Source organism: Dermacentor variabilis, chromosome 1 (assembly GCF_050947875.1).
Source record: "Dermacentor variabilis isolate Ectoservices chromosome 1, ASM5094787v1, whole genome shotgun sequence".
NCBI lineage: Eukaryota > Metazoa > Arthropoda > Arachnida > Ixodida > Ixodidae > Dermacentor > Dermacentor variabilis.
This window is the reverse complement of record NC_134568.1, coordinates 286,740,080-286,759,982: the sequence shown is the minus strand read 5'-3', so window position 1 is coordinate 286,759,982 and position 19,903 is coordinate 286,740,080. Positions and strand designations below refer to the sequence as shown.

Genomic DNA, 19,903 nt, shown 5'->3' with positions numbered 1-19,903 from the left:
TATATTCTAGGGTGGCGTTTCTAAAGAACCTCAGTTTAGTCGTTATGGCATCGTTCACAGCTCCAGTGCAACCCACCCGTTGACTAAATAGAAAGGCTTAGCATAAGGAAGGATTTGAACATTTCTTCTCTTTCACTCACGAGGTATGTCATTTCCCTCATCGTCCTTTTGCCACTTGGCACTGAGCCGTGCTCCCTCAAGAGCTGCAGAAGGCAGTGCTAACTTCTTCATAAAGAACCACTTCTCTCTCACTCTCTTCGCAACATGACGAAAATAGACCGATTTTTTCTTCAAACAGACATATTTGCTGCCTGTTCCAAATCGATCGGCAAAAGGCGTCTGTGACAATGTAGGAACTGCAACACATATCGGAGTGGTGATGTTCACTTTGCTTGGCTGAACAAGAACCAGACAGTTTTGTTCCCTGTGGGGTGCTTCCATGTAGTTAAATTTACCGCGAATGTTGATATCAATGGCGATGACGATGATCCAAGTAGGGAAGGACGCACAAAGCATGAACGTTTATAATTGTAGCCACTGTACCACTTCGGTTGTTTCTATTATGAAATAGATGCGCATTATTGACTACATATTTTCATTTATTTCACGTTTAAGTCCTTCTTTAAGTTTGTCGATTGCCCATTTTTTTCATAAGTTGATGATGATAAATACATATTATCATCATCAACTTATCAAGAATGGGTAATTGGCAACGACGTGCGTGCGAGAGCTCCACGTGAGCACGTGCGGTGGGGAGTAGAAAACGACGAAGTTTATTCGAACGCCGACGCTGGACTTCCAAAGACGAATAGGAAAGCGACGACCAAGCTGTGCCGTGACAGCAAGCCCGATAATGAAACGACTCGCCGACAAAGTTCCGGTCCGTCGCGTGGCTCCAGGCAAGAACGCCTACCCATTGGGAGCCATGGAAACGGTTGTGAACTTTCCGTCGTCTATCAAGGCACAGACTCAATTGAATAAGTGGATGCTACAGGCTCAGAAACAGCGGCCAGAGACAGGCAAGAGGGGCCGGAGGTTAACGAAGCAGCTATTCAGCGTCACTGAAGCGCAGCCGCCTGCTCAACGCGGCAGACTTTCGGATGCGAGCACAAGCTTCACGGTTGGCACTGTCGGATCCCCACCGGCTCCGCCGTCAGTACCGTCATCGTTGACGTGTGTCGAGTCAGAACAACTAGACAAGGAGCCGCAACCACAAGTAAGCATGACTTCGGTCTCTGTACTACCGCCTACACCGATGCAGCCACCGCTACCCCCGAATCGAACCGTGTCGCATTCCAAGGCATCAGAGGGCAAAAAACGTAAGCCGAAACTGGAAGTGGGCAGCGCGGCGCCTGCTGTGCGAGAGCCGCCAGCGCAGCCACCTTCTGTGCAGCTCTTCGAAACTCCAGGAGTGAGAAGTAAGACTTCCGCGACTACTTCTGCATTTACTGGGATATCGCAGTTTTCTGCAATGGCCTACAGCGATGGATCGTCCCTTACTTCCGAGACGACACCAGTTCCTCTAACAAGCATCATGAATCATGACATAGGGAACGTTTTGGGGCATCCAACACCAAAAGCACAAGCCGAGACGTCAGCAGTCATCTCTAAGCCTACTTTTCTGCTTGAAATGCCGGTACAAAGCACAGTAACTTCCATGTCTACTAAAGCATTTATGAATGATGCGACATCGTCTCGTGCTGTCTCAAACAATGGATCATCGCTTCCTTTACAGAATGATCCGGTTCATCTAACCAGTATGATGGATCCTAGCATGGAGAACATGGTGGGACTTCCGACACCAAACGCGCAAGCCCCGACGTCAGCGGTAATTTCCAGCTCTGAACCGCCCGTGATGATGACGCAAGCCCCTACGTCAGCCTTCATCTCTAATCCTCATCCATCCTCAACGCCGTCAACCAACACCACACTTGTGACCAGTCCACTTCAAAACCTAGTGAACAATCTAACGCTCCAGTACCAGCAAGAGGACGCTATTCGGTCACGGATATCGGAACTAGACGAGAGCATCGCTTCGACACTTGCTACTTTGCATGGATTGAAGAGAGAGCGGGAAGAACTACAAGCGAAAGAGACATATACGAGGAAAAGAAGGCTAGAAGTACTGCAGTGCCTTCAAGGGATAACGTTCGGAGTGCAGGAAAGCCGTCCGGAGCTGATGCTGCCAGGACAAAAGGCCGACGCTGGCGTCTTCGCGCCGAATGCCACTGGCAACGCAAATCCAGTCGTTATGGTCCCACAAGGTCCACAAGGCGCCCCCCCATTCGCTTTCGATCAGGTGACCATAGTGCAACCCCAAGGCTCAGAATACTCCGCCAGTCTTGCTGCCGGAGCTCCAGCCTCTCGGATGTAGTGTTACATTCGAAATATCCTACAGCAGCAGTGGTGAGGCCAGTGGTGTAGGTGGGAGTAGTGTCGTTAAAAGAGGAGTGGAAGACTGTCGAAATGTAAGGTCAGAAGAAAGAAGAAAAGCACAAAGGGCAGAAACCTAACCTCATGAAAAAGAACTCGGTGGCAACTATAGGTTAGGTACGGTTGGTGACGGCGACCGCGTCAAGGCTGAATGAAATGCTGTCTTTTCAAAAAACTTCCGTCCATGACTCAACTACATCTGCCCTGAAATTCAGTTTGAACCTAATCTATGGACGATTGGGCATCGGGTTTCCAGTGTGGGATGAACAAGGGACTCAAAGTTTAATCGCTCAAAGTTTAAAGCTAGAAAAACCATTCTCCGGTGCTCTGCACCACATCTCCGGACGCATTCCTGAGTTTAATGCTATACTTTTCACCCTACTGTCCTTCATGATGTTTTTGCTGCAATAAAAGTGAAGTAGACAAGATTTACGAGGAAAGGCCTTCATTCACTTACAACAGACGCACCTATCGTCTGCTGCGCGCTTTTCTCGTTTTCCTTTCCACTCTCATATTTTAATGCTATTAGCATCATTTGGTTACTTCAGTCGTATTGAATCTATCTATCTATCTATCTATCTATCTATCTATCTATCTATCTATCTATCTATCTATCTATCTATCTATCTATCTATCTATCTATCTATCTATCTATCTATCTATCTATCTATCTATCTATCTATCTATCAAATGACAAGCATGACAGTATCTTTGACAGTATCTTGACTTTGACAGTATCTATCTATCCAGTGGCCTACGTCATGGTGCTCTCATGGTCGTTTCGTTAATGGGGCCCTGAACCACTTCTTATCGAAGTGGAGAAAGACATTTGAAGTGAAGATAGGCTATTTCAGAACCACTTTGCCGCAAAAAGTACTTCAATGCGTTCAGCATAAGCGGAGTTATCTGCAACCAAACACGGCTTCAGCTGTGCTCCCCTTCCTCCTCTAATGCCTTGCACTGCGAAGGTTACGGTGGTGACGTCACCGTGGCAATTTCCGATTTGGTGCCTACGCCGCTCTAAACGTAAGCCAAACGCGGCTGTCCTCAGAGAGCCGCAGTGCGCTTAGCCACTGGACTCGTGGCGGCACCTCGCGGCGGCCGCGGTGTTGCCGAGCGCAGCGACCAATAGCAGCCGCGTATTGGAGTGTGCTTTATGACGAAATATAGCACACAGAAAAGAGCGAGGATCATGAGGTTCTTAAAAAGAGAGCGTTTGAGAGAAAGGTGACTTCGCGCTCCGCTTGCGAGCTCCACGGATCGCGTACGACAGCAGAACTTGGTTGAGATGTTTACAACAGCGTATGCTACCCGCGGACTATGTTACTTCACCCAGCCCGAGGGGTGGTTCAGGGCCCCTTTAATAGGTATGTACCAAAATTGGCATAGTAAGACAAGAGTGCGTGACGAACATAAATTATAGGTGATGACATTAATATGACAGGCGTGTCATGTAGGTCATGAAACAGCCGCCTACGTCTGCCTTCGTATGTCCCATAATTGGCATAGTATGACGAGTGCATGACGAACATAAATGATAGGTCATGACATTCATCATTTGACCTCATGAATGTCATGACATGCGTGTCATGTAGGTCATGAAAGAGCCGCCTACGCCTTGGTGCTCTCGTGGTCGTTTCGTTATTTTGGTAGGTTCCCTGCACACTGCTTCGCGCAACATCTATTCTCACAGGGCGTGGGATCTGCCAGCTTTTCTTTTTTCGCGCGCTCCTTGTGTGCGCGAAGAAAAACTGCAGTTCATAATCTGAAGGACCGCTCAGCGGCGTTCAATTGGACATAATTGCTTTTTATTTTATGCACTCATGACGTGAAGCCACCTCCTCCCCTTCGCTAGATTTAGTTTAAGTAGCTAACCATTAATTAACTTACTTAAACGGCGTCCATGCAACAGTTTCGTACACGCTGCAACTGTTGCTTTAGCTTGGTGGCTTTACAGCCCATTCGCATTGCGCTGCTGAGCGCAAGGTTCGCAGGATCGACCCGGCCGCGGATGCCGTATTCCGATTCGATGGGGCCGAGGCACTGCACTGAAAATCGATAACCGGATGAAGAGGGTGGTGCCGACGTCTGCGATTGGTCCGCTTTTCCTTACTTAGCTTGCGGTGACTTGTCTAAAATCGCGGCGGTGTGCAACGGAAGCTTAAGAATGACGCTAAAACGGATCCTCAGCAAAGAAGAGTTGGCAGAACGAGGTCGCAAACGTGCGGAAAGTGCTGGAAAACGTTACACGGCCACGCAGAAAGTTTTATTATACGCAAATAAACCCATGCTCTCCGGCAGGTGCGAGCAGCCAGAGTCTGAGTGATCGGCGGCAGCCATCTTTTATTCCTTTCGGAACGGGGCAGCCTGCGGCTATTCAGAAGAAAATTCAGTTTTGTTCGGCATATTAATGCATCTTGAACGCGTACACGTCACTTTGACGCGTTGAGCTTTCGCGGTTTTGTGACGCCGCGTGACAGGCAGGTGAAGTGGGCGCAGCCCGAAAACTTTTGACCAATAGCAGAGGGCTAACGGCAAAAAGGCATCGAATTAGAAATAACTGTTTTTCTCTTGTTCGGTCAAATCATGCATAATCAGTGTGTACACGTCATATCAGATGGGGAGCTATCGCGGTTTTCGTGACGTCGAGTGACAGAGAGGCGAAGTGGGGGTGGTTCAAAAAATTTTTGACCAATCGCGGAGGGCTGATTTCAGAATTGGAATAGAAAAGTTTGGAATAGCTTTACGTTATAGCGCCCCATTTTTCCTTTTCAGAACTGGTGCACCATCCTTTTTCAAAAGCGGCTGCGCGCAGCCTTCCTGAATAGATGAACATAAATCCCCCGGCAACGCACGGCATGCGTTCATCGGCCGCATTTTTAATGAAACATTTCGTTTTTCTTTCTTTTCACATTTCGTCATTGTTTCGAACGTGTCTCGCAGCTCGGACAAGGTAAGTGTCACGGAAGTTGCCGCGTCGCTGTTATCTAGTGTCACCACTCATTGCTGAACTTGATAAAAAAACTCATATTCGTTACGTTTCAAGCAGTAACTTAGCGCAACAATCATGTTAATGAGGAAATACAACTTTATCGTTTGCGATATTGTACTTCTAATAATTCACCCGAAAGTGAGTATAGTAATGAATGATATTAGCGTGTTCCTCCAATAACATACAGCTTTCTGGACAGCAAAGAACACGGAAATAGCAGAGAAGAATTCTTGGTAGAAAAATCGTAAGAAAAGTGGCAGACCCCTGAAAACGGGAAAATGCAATTAAGAGAGAATACTCGGAAAATAATGGCGTGGTAGCAACAAACATTTACATAAGCATAATAAACACACACGAATATCGAGATAATTCAATAAACTACACAAACAAGCCAGCAATTAATTTACTCAGGATGGGGTTTTTTTTTATGAGGAATAAATATGACGCTGTTTCTTTTATTACTTCTACGAAGGAGTGTGAATTAAGGTAACAAAATTATGTGAGTACTTGCGTGCCAAAACAAAGTGGCAAGTGTACAACCAGCTCTGAAGCCTGCCCTGGTCGAGCTGCATAAACAGTTGAGCACGCGCCAACATTATCGTCTCTATGTGCAATCCAGTGAGTCCTTTATTAAACAGCTGCAAGATATTTACATCACAGCCTGTTAAGGCCTTCGACTGTGCTGGGGGTCTTCACCTGCTGTTTTCGAAGCCTTGCAATCGTCTCCTGATACCTGGAAATTTGCCCTTGAATACACTTGATGTCCCTTGGCTGTGGAGAGTATTTTGAGGAAAAAGTGGAGATTCTTGAAATATGCATATGAAGAGTGACAAAGGCAGAAGGCAAGAAATAGTGGAGCCTTCAAAGCTTTTGCTCCTTCGCGCAGTGCATATTTTTATTATCTAACACAGCGACTGTCTCTGGATATTAAAGTATGTCATCAAAAAGAATGGCAGTCAAGAAAGCACTGTTATAAAAAAGAAGAAACTTTCTGCGGTAAGGACTCCATACAAAATTAAAGCATGAAAACACGCATCTTCAGCCCAATGCAAAACAGCTAACAACGCTTGAGCGCACATAGCATGGTACAGGGGTTGAGAGAGCGCGCATTATTTCCATACTGCAAATATTGCACGTGCGTGGCTTTAGAAATAGTCATGGGCCCTATAACATAAAGCTAGTCCAATATGTTCTTATTCCAATCTCCTGACGTCAAATTTGCGTAACCGCCGACGCAAGCATCGGGCGGTGATCCGCAGGGTTGTCTCAACAGACCTATCAAAGGCTGTCCTCGTCCATAAGCGGGCACTTTTGTTTGCTTGAAAAACGAATAACATTGCCTACACTGAGCGGCTTGTCTTATCTAATTGGCTGACAAGAGGCGAGCAGCACGCTCAAGTGGAGAGGGATTCGATGGGGCCGAGGCACTGCACTGAAAATCGATAACCGGATGAAGAGGGTGGTGCCGACGTCTGCGATTGGTCCGCTTTTCCTTACTTAGCTTGCGGTGACTTGTCTAAAATCGCGGCGGTGTGCAACGGAAGCTTAAGAATGACGCTAAAACGGATCCTCAGCAAAGAAGAGTTGGCAGAACGAGGTCGCAAACGTGCGGAAAGTGCTGGAAAACGTTACACGGCCACGCAGAAAGTTTTATTATACGCAAATAAACCCATGCTCTCCGGCAGGTGCGAGCAGCCAGAGTCTGAGTGATCGGCGGCAGCCATCTTTTATTCCTTTCGGAACGGGGCAGCCTGCGGCTATTCAGAAGAAAATTCAGTTTTGTTCGGCATATTAATGCATCTTGAACGCGTACACGTCACTTTGACGCGTTGAGCTTTCGCGGTTTTGTGACGCCGCGTGACAGGCAGGTGAAGTGGGCGCAGCCCGAAAACTTTTGACCAATAGCAGAGGGCTAACGGCAAAAAGGCATCGAATTAGAAATAACTGTTTTTCTCTTGTTCGGTCAAATCATGCATAATCAGTGTGTACACGTCATATCAGATGGGGAGCTATCGCGGTTTTCGTGACGTCGAGTGACAGAGAGGCGAAGTGGGGGTGGTTCAAAAAATTTTTGACCAATCGCGGAGGGCTGATTGCAGAATTGGAATAGAAAAGTTTGGAATAGCTTTACGTTATAGCGCCCCATTTTTCCTTTTCAGAACTGGTGCACCATCCTTTTTCAAAAGCGGCTGCGCGCAGCCTTCCTGAATAGATGAACATAAATCCCCCGGCAACGCACGGCATGCGTTCATCGGCCGCATTTTTAATGAAACATTTCGTTTTTCTTTCTTTTCACATTTCGTCATTGTTTCGAACGTGTCTCGCAGCTCGGACAAGGTAAGTGTCACGGAAGTTGCCGCGTCGCTGTTATCTAGTGTCACCACTCATTGCTGAACTTGATAAAAAAAAAACAGTTTGACGATTATTCCCTGATGCGAAATTTGAGCGCAGCTGTATACGTGTTTTCGTTTCGCGATATATCGAGGGAATGAACTAGACTGAAATCACCGCACCGTCTGGCAGTGGGCCAGTGCTGTCGGCGCCTTCGCAGAGGGAGGGGCTCTAAGGGAACGCTTAGCGGCGACGAAGGCGCGAGCAGTGGCAAGAGCGCGAGGGGCAGTGTGGGAATGCTGGCATGCAGGATGAGCGGCACCGGAGCCAGCTGTGGAAGACGACGAACGCATGAGCAGCGACACGAGTATGTTCGCGCAGTTACGCCGAGGGACGACGACGAGCCAGCTGTGCAAGACGATGCGCAGATGGTGCAGGACAGATCGTACGCGTCGAATCGCGGCTCGAGCACACATATCTCATGTTTACGCACGCGAAGAAATAGCGTTGTCCAATATGGCAGCACCCATGGCTCCCGATTCTGTGTGAATTCTCCTGATGGCTACCTTCTTACGTTGATTGCCAGTAACTATTGAAATGAGCTTTCGCTTTCTTTCAACTCACCTCAAACGTTAATTATGAGCGCATAGCACGTCCGATTTCTGGAATCGTTTTGCTGTTCCCGCGCTCGCAGGCCTGACGAGACGCATTCGCATAGCAACAACAGGATTTATGGTAGCTAGAGCAGTAAGTGCGCCAACCATGGAGGAAGGAAAGGTAATGCCGACCCACCCATCTGGAGCGCAGTCCGCCACTTCTCCGCATCATGACCCAAAGATGGCTCTGCGTTCAGTACAATGGTTCTCAGCGGCGCATATCGTCTGGTACTTGCGGCAGAGAGCGCGCAACAAATAAAGCATGCAGAATGAAAAACAGTCATCTGTAGCCGTCAGCTTGTGCAATGAGGAGATACAGGTCTCTGTTATTGCGTGTTTGCAAGTTGCTAGAATATACTGAAGCTTCTACGACGAAAAGGTGAGCGGCATGGTTAGCGGAAGCTCATTCCGAAGGCGAATAAGCGGAGTCCCCATCAAATAGTGGTGGTATTTCTGCTTCAGAGAAGATCAACAAGCGCACTTATTTTTTCGCTCTGAATTATTATTATCATCATCATCATCATCATCATCATCAGCCTGGCTACGCCGACCACAGGGCAAAGGCCTCTCCCATACTTCTCCAACTACCCCGGTCATGTGCTAATTGTGCCCATGTTGTCCCTGCAAACTTCTTAATCGCATCCGCCCACCTAACTTTCTGCCGCCCCCTGCTACGGTTGCCTCCTCTTGGAATCCAGTCCGTAACCCTTAATGACCATCGGTTATTCTCCCTCCTCATTGCATGTCCTGCCCATGCCCCCCCCCCCCCTCCCGTATCTTTTTCTTGATTTCAACCAAGATGTCATTAACTCGCGTTTGTTCCCTGACCCAATCTCCCCCTTTTCTTATCCCATAACGTTACACCCATCATTCTTCTTTCCATAGCTCGTTGCGTCGTCCTCAATTTAAGTAGAACCCTTTTCGTAAGCCTCCAGGTTTCTGCCCCGTAGGTGAGTACTGGTAGGACACAGCTGCTATACACTTTTCTTTGGAGGGATAATGGCAACCTGCTGTTCATGATCTGAGAATGCCTGCCAAACGCACCCCAACCCATTCTTATTCTTCTGATTATTTCAGTCTCATGATCCGGATCCGCGGTCACTACCTGCCCTAAGTAGATGTATTCCCTTACCACTTCCAGTGCCTCGCTACTTATCGTAAACTGCTGTTCTCTTCCGAGACTGCTAAACATTACTTTAGTTTTCTGCAGGTTAATTTTTAGACCCACCCTTCTGCTTTGCCTTTCCAGGTCAGTGAGCATGCATTACATTTGGTCCCCTGAGTTACTAAGCAAGGCAATGTCATCAGCGAATCGCAAGTTACTAAGGTATTCTGCATTAACACTTATCCCCAATTCTTCCCAATGCGGGTCTCTGAATGCCTCCTCTAAAAACACGCTGTGAATAAGATTGGAGAGAACGTATCTTCCTGCTTGACGCCTTTCTTTATTGGGATTTTGTTGCTTTCTGTATGGAGGACTACGGTGGCTGTGGAGCCGCTATACATATCTCTCAGTATTATTACATACGGCTCGATTGTCTACACCCTGATTCCGTAATGCCTCCACTACTGCTGAAGTTTCGACAATCAAACGCTTTCTCGTAATCAATGAAAGCTATATATAAGGGTCGGTTACATTCCGCACATTTCTATATCACCTCATTGATAGTGTGAATATGGTCTATTGTTGAGTAGCCTTTACGAAATCCTGCCTGGTCTTTTGGTTGACGGAAGTCTAAGGTGTTCCTGATTCTATTTGCAATTACCTTAGTAGATACTTTGTAGGCAACGGACAGTAAGCTGATCGGTCTATAATTTTTCAAGTCTTTGGCGTCCCCTTTCTTATGGATTAGGATTATGTTAGCGTTTTTCCAAGATTCCGGTACACTCGAAGTCATGAGGCATTGCGTATACAGGGTGGCCAGTTTCTCTAGAACAATCTGCCCACCATCCTTCAACAAATCTGCTGTTACCTGATCTTCCCCAGCTGCCTTCCCCCTTTGCAGAGCTCCCAAGGCTTTCTTTACTTCTTCCGGCGTTACCTGTGGGATTTCGAATTCCTCCAGACTATTCTCTCTTCCGTTAGGGTCCTGGGTGCCACTGGTACTGTATAAATCTCTACAGAACTCCTCAGCCACTTGAACTATCTCATCCATATTAGTAATGATATTGCCGGCTTTGTCTCTTAACGCATACATCTTATTCTTGCCAATTCCTAGTTTCGTCTTCACTGCTTTTAGGCTTCCTCCGTTCCTGAGAGCATGTTCAATTCTATCCATATTATACTTCCTTATGTCAGCTGTCTTGCGCTTGTTGATTAACTTCGAAAGTTCTGCCAGTTCTATTCTAGCTGTAGGATTAGAGGCTTTGATACATTGGCGTTTCTTAATCAGATCTTTCGTCTCTTGCGATAGCTTACTGGTATCTTGCCTAACGAAGTTACCACCGACTTCTATTGCACATTCCTTCATGATGCCCATAAGATTGTCGTTCATTGCTTCAACACTAAGATTTTCTTCCTGAGTTAAAGCCGAATACCTGTTCTGTATCTTGATCCGCAATTCCTCTATTTTCTCTCTTACCGCTAACTCATTGATCGGCTTCTTATGTACCAGTTTCTTCCGTTCCTTCCTTAGGTCTAGGTTGGGTGGCCAATCCTACTCCTGTGAGGGAGTGCGTTACCGGTTCTGGTCACCGGGATCAGGCCGCACTCCAGGCCTGCTTATGTAATTTTATCAACACGTGGATTTTTGTTTAATCCGGTGGGAAATTGCGCGGCACCGGGATTCGAACCACGGTCCTCTTGCACGCTAGGCGGATGCTCTACCGGAAAAAATTTATCTTCCCTAGTCTCAGTATTGAGTTCGAAGTGTCTGGCAAAATGTCTTCGGCAAACACTGAATGACAGGCAGCAAGCGTCATTTGTTGGTTTGAAGCAGAAACATGGGATGAAGTTTGGCATGCAACTCGCTTTCTTTTCAAAGCAAGCTCAGGGGAGACATGTCCGGGAGCAGTGGTGTCACACACCTGATGTAAAGCAAACTGCATGCACACCCGTAGTTCACATATGACGAGGGCTGCCCGTACAAATACTAAATGAAACCTGAGTTCGTTTGGGGTGAAGCCCACGTCCAGTTTCCTGCCTGGGGCTTCTCTCTGTAGCTGAAAAAAAAAATCCAACACATGTATTTTTTAGTTTTGTTGATTATGCTTATTCTTGATGTGTTTTGCACATTTAGATAAAAAATAAAGTTTTCTGTATATTTATTTGTCTCGTCCTTAAAGGGTGAAGGCCAAATGCATAATACCTGTGCTATATCTTCTCTTCAATGGTGCCAGCCGTGAGCAGGCGGTAGATGGTGACATCCTGGCGCTGGCCAATGCACCACGCACGCTCTCGGGCCTGTGTGTCTGTGCTCGGGTTCCAGTCTGGGTCATAGATGACCACCCGGTCAGCACCCGTCAGGTTCCCACCTAGGCCACCCACCCGCGTTGTCAGCAGGAACACAAACACTGACGGGTCTGCATTGAAATGGCCAAATTCAATTATAATCGCGGGGGCTTAAAGCAGCCTTGTTCTAAACAACGACAACAGCAGCAGCAAATACCGCCTGTGGACGAAGTACGCTTTTTGGAACAGTTCAGGCGCAATTTCCCCCATGTTGTGGACTAAGAAATGTTTACCAAAGATGCAGTAATATGCTGCTTCCGCTCATGTCTGTAATATGATGCCCGAGAAAATAAGAGAGAACACAATTTGTGACTGTGATCACACAACGTGATTATGACCGCAAACCCTCGTAGAGACCAGAGCAACAAGCTGCGAATGCACTTCCCCTGCGCAAATTACGAGGTCAAAATTTTTGTGCCGGCGCTGGTGGAGTTTGTTCATCGTGTGCGTGTTCCATCATGCTCTGCCACTAGATCAGGAAGGTAGGTTCTACGGCTGCTGCATGTTCTCTCTGAGCGAAATTAGATTTTAACATCACGCTCAATAAAGCTTCCTGGCGTTTGCGTTCCCGCACGTTAAAGTCTTCAAGGGACGCACACCAAAACGTCTCGCAAAGGTACTAGCGTTTAGTGCACGTAAGGCGACAGACGCTATTCTAAAACCGTATCTTCTGCATACAAGTATCAGTGCTCTGGCTGCCTCACAAAAATACGAAACTACGCGTATGTCTACCAAGGCGAAAATGCGAGCCAAGTGGACGTGCGCTGGCGCGCGTCTTGAAGTTTCCAACCGCCACTGTTCGCGAGGCGCGACAAACGCAAGGCGCGCGGGCACGATCTTTCACGCGCCGGCAATGTGTAGTTAGGCCTTAAGAGCTGCACTCTAATACTATGGCGCCATCTCGTTGTCTTATGCAGCACTTTGCTTTCCTCCTCACACTTTCGCCATACTCTTCTCCTCCGCTCTCCGCCTCCTTTCACTGTATAGCCTCCTCCTCCACTTTCCTCCTCGCGCTCGCTTCATTATCGTCGCATTTCATGCCCCGCTGCACTCCACGTTCACTCTTTTCATCTTTCGATGTGTTCGTTCGCTAGGTTACGAGGTACGCCGGAGCACGCCCACGTTCAACGCAGGAACGGTCGCCTAAGAGCTTCACTCTTCAAAAGAATGCAATATGAAATGCAACGTTGCGCACGGGCAGCAGCTGTTCATGACTTCAAGGCCACCGTGCCACGCCCAACCACCCCCCACACCTCCGTCACTTGTTGGCGCGGCTAACAGTGACACAACGAAATACAAAGAAAATAACTCTTTAGCAGCACGCAAAAGAACTGCCTGCGGCCTTACCATGAAAGGGCCACGAAGCAGTATAGTATCAGACGCTGGCACAAGAACCCCACAACGATCCTCGGGGCGAATTTAACACAGTAACGACGCAGCGAGCCCGGCGACGGGAAACGGATCGAGTCTCTATAGAATGAAGAACCAGCTGGTCTTCGCGCGTGTTGGGTCATGCCACCTGTCAAGCTGCTAGCTATAGCCGCAGCCGTAGTCATGGCCCCCGCCACCTCATCGGAAAACAAACAGGGCCACCTACCGGAATCGAGTAAACTCGAGCTCGGCCGCTAAACGGCTCGAGTGGCCACTCTTATGTTGGTCAAGTGGCCACTGTATGCTGTAGAGTCGTTGCGTCTATGCCGCTGTGCCTCTGCTTCTGCGGCTCGAACCAATAAGTCATCTCGCTTCTGTCGCCATGCTGCTGGCTCCGCGGCACGCAAAGCAGGATTGTTCTGGCGGGCTGGGCATTTCCGCTCTTCATGTCGAGCTCGCTTCATCGCTTGGCGATCTGAGAGTCCTGCCTTCTCAATGGCATTGCTGTTGTTGTCTTAAAACGTTCCACGACACTGTGGCCGCAATGGCTTGGCTTATTCGTGGGTTTACCTTTGTGAATGGGTCATGCCCATTCTGGGTAACTGGTTTCCTTCACTCGTGATGCCCTGACGGCAAGCACGTCTAGTGGTGTTTAAGGGAACCGCGCCTTGCACCACCGTGACCGAAGTGTCCTCTCTCATTGGTGGTAGCGGACGCTTCAACCAATGGAAGCACCTTTTGGCGTGCTGTCAAGATGTGCGCCTGCGACCAACGTCACGAAACTGGGCAATGCTATGGTCCCTAGAATAGCAACGTGGTATCGCGTGCTCTCTCTCGCTCCTCTCTCTCGCTACGGACGGCGCCAACGGCACGAAACTAAGAAACGAGCTGAGAAAGCTAACGCTTCAGAAAAAGCCACACAAAAAATCGTCGCAGTTTTGCCCGAAAAGTGAAGCATCGATTGCGATAGCAAATTAGTGGACAGCTATAAGAAGTAAGGATGGCAGTTTTATTGGCCGCATAAACTTGTAAACATAGGCATACTATAGTAGGATAAAACTGAAGTTGGCAACCAAGGCACACGGACCGCGCGAGGTTGTTACTCCGTCAGCCAATCACAGAAGGAAAAGAAGTCGTCGTCATGCGACGTTTTCAAAATGGCGTCATACTTGATTCCTCTGGAGCGCCTGCTGTTCTTGAAGAGCCTTTTCATAGGCAGAAGCGGTGACGTGTGCAACAGACATGGACAAAGTGTACGAACTCTGAGCATTTCACTCTTCAAAAGTCCACGTGTATGGTACAGTTCAATTCACTGCTGAGCCCGTTTTACTCATGAAACTTCAATGCCAACTGAAGTGAAACTTGACAGTAAATAGTTGCAGCGAAGCAAGCGTTTGATTTCAATTCAATGAAGAATTAGGCTTCCAGTGTTCTGCTATAATAGACGAGTGAAAACGTACAAAATTACACGCTTATAATTTTATTTTTGTGGTTATCGCCTTATTTAGGTAACAGGGAAAGTTTAAAGTACGAACTATTTGCAGCCTCGTGGACGAACAGTGGCTGGCAGTTATATGGGCGTGGGCGGGGCTTCACTGCAGACTTGAGTTGTATCCGACTATAAATAAATTAACAAGCATGGTTTTACAAGCAAACATGAACACATCTCACTCGATGACCGCGAAAACTCGTCAAGACGCTGCAGTGACGAAACGCGGCAGCGGCAGCGAGCGAATTGACCTTCGTGCTGCTGCTCGCATCAACACGAACTACGCCGTAAAGACAGCGCAACGCGAATATGTACCCGTCACAAATGGCTTTCAACATATAGCAGCCCAGCCGGGCGCGCGCAGCAGCCCGGGCCGCCGGTAGCAGAACGCGCCTCACTCCCTCCCCTCCCCCGAAGTCTTGCGCGCGACGGAAGGCGGCGCGCTTCCGCCTTGCTTTCCTCCGTTGGGTGAGCGAGGTTGAGTCGCGATCGCCGGCTTGCCCTCGCACGATTTCACACGCACATACTGCATACGGCGCGCGGCGACGATTTTATCGCCCCTGGACTTTATACGGAGCCTCACGGCGACGCCGACGGTAGAAATGCAGCTGGAGTGTCCATATAACTGAAAGAAAGCTCACGTGACATCACCGCTTAGCGCCACGAATCGCAACGGTCTCATACGCAAAGCTCGTCACATACTGTACTAGTTTATCGCACTGGTAATGAGCGACCGCGCTCTTTCCTCCAGCGCGTCATGCATCTCGGTGCATGACGGTGCATCTCGATATGCGTCTTCGGTCCTTATGAAACGCCCATCTAGCTCTGGCTTCGAACGAGCGTAAGATGCGCAACGCACTAGATGACAACGTTTGTATGCATGTTTGAAGGCGCTCCACTCGCGTCAGAGCGTTGTAAGAACAGCTAAAATACTAGTTTAGCAACAATATATAGTGTCTTGTAAGCTCTCCGTGCTTCAGTAAAGCAAAGCAAACGTCACCCCTCTAGTCCATGTCGAAGTGCTTAGGTTTTCACAAACGCCTCTTGCATATATATAGGTTTTCTGATCGGCTTGGAAACTTTTGTTTTCTTGATACCAGTCTGGTTTTATTTGTTCATTTCTTATTTCCTTATTTCGTTTGGTCATCACTGTGGGTTATTGAAGCACGTTGTGGAGAAGCGCGCGAATTGTATCGTCTAGCCTTGTGCGCTAAAGTAATGGAACTCCCCCGCTTCATTCACTTTATGACTGCAATTTTTCACCAGCAGCAAAGATGTCACAAAGTGATCGAGTTGAGGGAGGCGCTACTATTTTTGCACACGCCTGCAAATTATTTCCGCTAGCGTTGCATCTTATTAGCATATTCTAGGGTGGCGTTTCTAAAGAAACTCAGTTTAGTCGTTATGGCATTGTTCACAGCTCCAGTGCAACCCACCCGTTGACTAAGTAGAAAGGCTTAGCATAAGGAAGGGTTTGAACATTTCTTCTCTTTCACTCACGAGGTATGTCATTTCCCTCATCGTCCTTTTCCCACTTGGCACTGAGCCGTGCTCCCTCAAGAGCTGCAGAAGGCAGTGCTAACTTCTTCATAAAGAACCACTTCTCTCTCACTCTCTTCGCAACATGACGAAAATAGACCGATTTTTTCTTCAAACAGACATATTTGCTGCCTGTTCCAAATCGATCGACAAAAGGCGTCTGTGACAATGTAGGCACTGCAACACAGATCGGAGTGGTGATGTTCACTCTGCTTGGCTGAACAAGAACCAGACAGTTTTGTTCCCTGTGGGGTGCTTCCATGTAGTTAAATTTACCGCGAATGTTGATATCAATGGCGATGACGATGATCCAAGTAGGGAAGGACGCACAAAGCATGAACGTTTATAATTGTAGCCACTGTACCCCTTCGGTTGTTTCTATTATGAAATAGATGCGCATTATTGACTACATATTTTCATTTATTTCACGTTTAAGTCCTTCTTTAAGTTTGTCGATTGCCCATGTTTTTCATAAGTTGATGATGATAAATACATATTATCATCATCAACTTATCAAGAATGGGTAATTGGCAACGACGTGCGTGCGACAGCTCCACGTGAGCACGTGCGGTGGGGAGTAGAAGACGACGAAGTTTATTCGAACGCCGACGCTGGACTTCCAAAGACGAATAGGAAAGCGACGACCAAGCTGTGCCGTGACAGCAAGCCCGATAATGAAACGACTCGCCGACAAAGTTCCGGTCCGTCGCGTGGCTCCAGGCAAGAACGCCTACCCATTGGGAGCCATGGAAACGGTTGTGAACTTTCCGTCTTCTATCAAGGCACAGACTCAATTGAATAAGTGGATGCTACAGGCTCAGAAACAGCGGCCAGAGACAGGCAAGAGGGGCCGGAGGTTAACGAAGCAGCCATTCAGCGTCACTGAAGCGCAGCCGCCTGCTCAACGCGGCAGACTTTCGGATGCGAGCACAAGCTTGACGGTTGACACTGTCGGATCCCCACCGGCTGCGCCGTCAGTACCGTCATCGTTGACGTGTGTCGAGTCAGAACAACTAGACAAGGAGCCGCAACCACAAGTAAGCATGACTTCGGTCTCTGTACTACCGCCTACACCGATGCAGCCACCGCTACCCCCGAATCGAACCGTGTCGCATTCCAAGGCATCAGAGGGCAAAAAACGTAAGCCGAAACTGGAAGTGGGCAGCGCGGCGCCTGCTGTGCGAGAGCCGCCAGCGCAGCCACCTTCTGTGCAGCTCTTCGAAACTCCAGGAGTGAGAAGTAAGACTTCCGCGACTACTTCTGCATTTACTGGGGTATCGCAGTTTTCTGCAATGGCCTACAGCGATGGATCGTCCCTTACTTCCGAGACGACACCAGTTCCTCTAACAAGCATCATGAATCATGGCATAGGGAACGTTGTGGGGCATCCAACACCAAAAGCACAAGCCCAGACGTCAGCAGTCATCTCTAAGCCTACTTTTCTGCTTGAAATGCCGGTACAAAGCACAGTAACTTCCATGTCTACTAAAGCATTTATGAATGACGCGACATCGTCTCGTGCTGTCTCAAACAATGGATCATCGCTTCCTTTACAGAATGATCCGGTTCATCTAACCAGTATGATGGATCCTAGCATGGAGAACATGGTGGGACTTCCGACACCAAACGCGCAAGCCCCGACGTCAGCGGGAATTTCCAGCTCTGAACCGCCCGTGATGATGTCGCAAGCCCCTACGTCAGCCTTCATCTCTAATCCTCATCCATCCTCAACGCCGTCAACAAACACCACACTTGTGACCAGTCCACTTCAAAACCTAGTGAACAATCTAACGCTCCAGTACCAGCAAGAGGACGCTATTCGGTCACGGATATCGGAACTAGACGAGAGCATCGCTTCGACACTTGCTACTTTGCATGGATTGAAGAGAGAGCGGGAAGAACTACAAGCGAAAGAGACATATACGAGGAAAAGAAGGCTAGAAGTACTGCAGTGCCTTCAAGGGATTACGTTCGGAGTGCAGGAAAGCCGTCCGGAGCTGATGCAGCCAGGACAAAAGGCCGACGCTGGCGTCTTCGCGCCGAATGCCACTGGCAACGCAAATCCAGTCGTTATGGTCCCACAAGGTCCACAAGGCGCCCCCCCATTCGCTTTCGATCAGGTGACCATAGTGCAACCCCAAGGCTCAGAATACTCCGCCAGTCTTGCTGCCGGAGCTCCAGCCTCTCGGATGTAGTGTTACATTCGAAATATCCTACAGCAGCAGTGGTGAGGCCAGTGGTGTAGGTGGGATTAGTGTCGTTAAAAGAGGAGTGGAAGACTGTCGAAATGTAAGGTCAGAAGAAAGAAGAAAAACACAAAGGGCAGAAACCTAACCTCATGAAAAAGAACCCGGTGGCAACTTTAGGTTACGTACGGTTGGTGACGGCGACCGCGTCAAGGCTGAATGAAATGCTGTCTTTTCAAAAAACTTCCGTCCATGACTCAACTACATCTGCCCTGAAATTCAGTTTGAACCTAATCTATGGACGATTGGGCGTCGGGTTTCCAGTGTGGGATGAACAAGGGACTCAAAGTTTAATCGCTCAAAGTTTAAAGCTAGAAAAACCATTCTCCGGTGCTCTGCACCACATCTCCGGACGCATTCCTGAGTTTAATGCTATACTTTTCACCCTACTGTCCTTCATGATGTTTTTGCTGCAATAAAAGTGAAGTAGACAAGATTTACGAGGAAAGGCCTTCATTCACTTACAACAGACGCACCTATCGTCTGCTGCGCGCTTTTCTCGTTTTCCTTTCCACTCTCATATTTTAATGCTATTAACATCATTTGGTTACTTCAGTCGTATTGAATCTATCTATCTATCTATCTATCTATCTATCTATCTATCTATCTATCTATCTATCTATCTATCTATCTATCTATCTATCTATCTATCTATCTATCTATCTATCTATCTATCTATCTATCTATCTATCTATCTATCTATCTATCTATCTATCTATCTATCTATCTATTGTTTGAATCGCACCGCTGGTACGAGTTGTTGTGGTCGTACCCGCTGGTACGATTTGTTGGGAACTCGGCGCTGACGCCCGTGGTTGCACCTGGGTCGCAAGCCCCAAGGGTAGCGTTGGCCTGGCGGCCTGGGTTACAACTGGAAGCATCCGAAGGTCCCGGCAAAGCATGAGTCGACTGGTAACAACAAAACAACTTGTTTATTTTAACATCGCAAAGAGTTGGCGGTCAGGTTGACCGAAGTAGAGAGACGGGAGAGCACTTTACTCAACAGAAGAAATCGGAGCCCTCCTTTTGGCGTCCGGGGGCAGCTGTTTTTATACTCTCGCAGTTGAGGGCAAGAAGGAACCCCTCAATAGACGAGCACGTGATTGTACAATGGGCTAAGGTGACGCACACTGTCGTAGCGCCGCCGGTCGGGCACAAAGACTGGGAGGAGAAGGTAACTTCGGCTCTCGTAGCGCCTCTGGTCGGGCACAATGACTGGAAGGAGAAGGTAACCTCGGCTCTCGTAGCGCCTCTGGTCGGGCACAATGACTGGGAGGAGAAGGTGACCCCCTGCTGTCGCATCGCCGCCGGTCGGGCACAATGGCACATACACTCACACACGCACATGAAGACACGTGGCATCGGAACATGCCTGGAAACGCCTGGAAACGCCTG

General features: G+C 48.2%; 2 protein-coding genes across 2 annotated transcripts; both read left to right on the top strand.

The window, feature by feature from the left end:
• Positions 1-714: 714 nt before the first annotated feature.
• LOC142566672 (uncharacterized) lies at positions 715-2,546 on the top strand. The gene is made up of 2 exons (XM_075677507.1): positions 715-1,636; positions 1,736-2,546. The coding sequence occupies exons 1-2, from the start codon at positions 854-856 to the stop codon at positions 2,372-2,374; spliced, it is 1,422 nt and encodes a 473-aa protein (XP_075533622.1). The 5' UTR covers positions 715-853; the 3' UTR covers positions 2,375-2,546.
• A 14,243-nt stretch (positions 2,547-16,789) lies between these two features.
• Positions 16,790-18,531, top strand: LOC142566663 (uncharacterized). Its single transcript, XM_075677497.1, has 2 exons — positions 16,790-17,719; positions 17,819-18,531. The coding sequence occupies exons 1-2, from the start codon at positions 16,937-16,939 to the stop codon at positions 18,455-18,457; spliced, it is 1,422 nt and encodes a 473-aa protein (XP_075533612.1). The 5' UTR covers positions 16,790-16,936; the 3' UTR covers positions 18,458-18,531.
• Positions 18,532-19,903: the final 1,372 nt, after the last annotated feature.

Coding starts and splice junctions, on each gene's coding strand:
- LOC142566663 (XM_075677497.1), top strand. CDS start 16,937: ATGAAACGACTCGCCGACAAAGTTCCGGTCCGTCGCGTGGCTCCAGGC. Junction 17,720..17,818: donor CTTTTCTGCTTGAAATGCCG/GTACAAAGCACA, acceptor CTTCCTTTACAG/AATGATCCGGTTCATCTAAC.
- LOC142566672 (XM_075677507.1), top strand. CDS start 854: ATGAAACGACTCGCCGACAAAGTTCCGGTCCGTCGCGTGGCTCCAGGC. Junction 1,637..1,735: donor CTTTTCTGCTTGAAATGCCG/GTACAAAGCACA, acceptor CTTCCTTTACAG/AATGATCCGGTTCATCTAAC.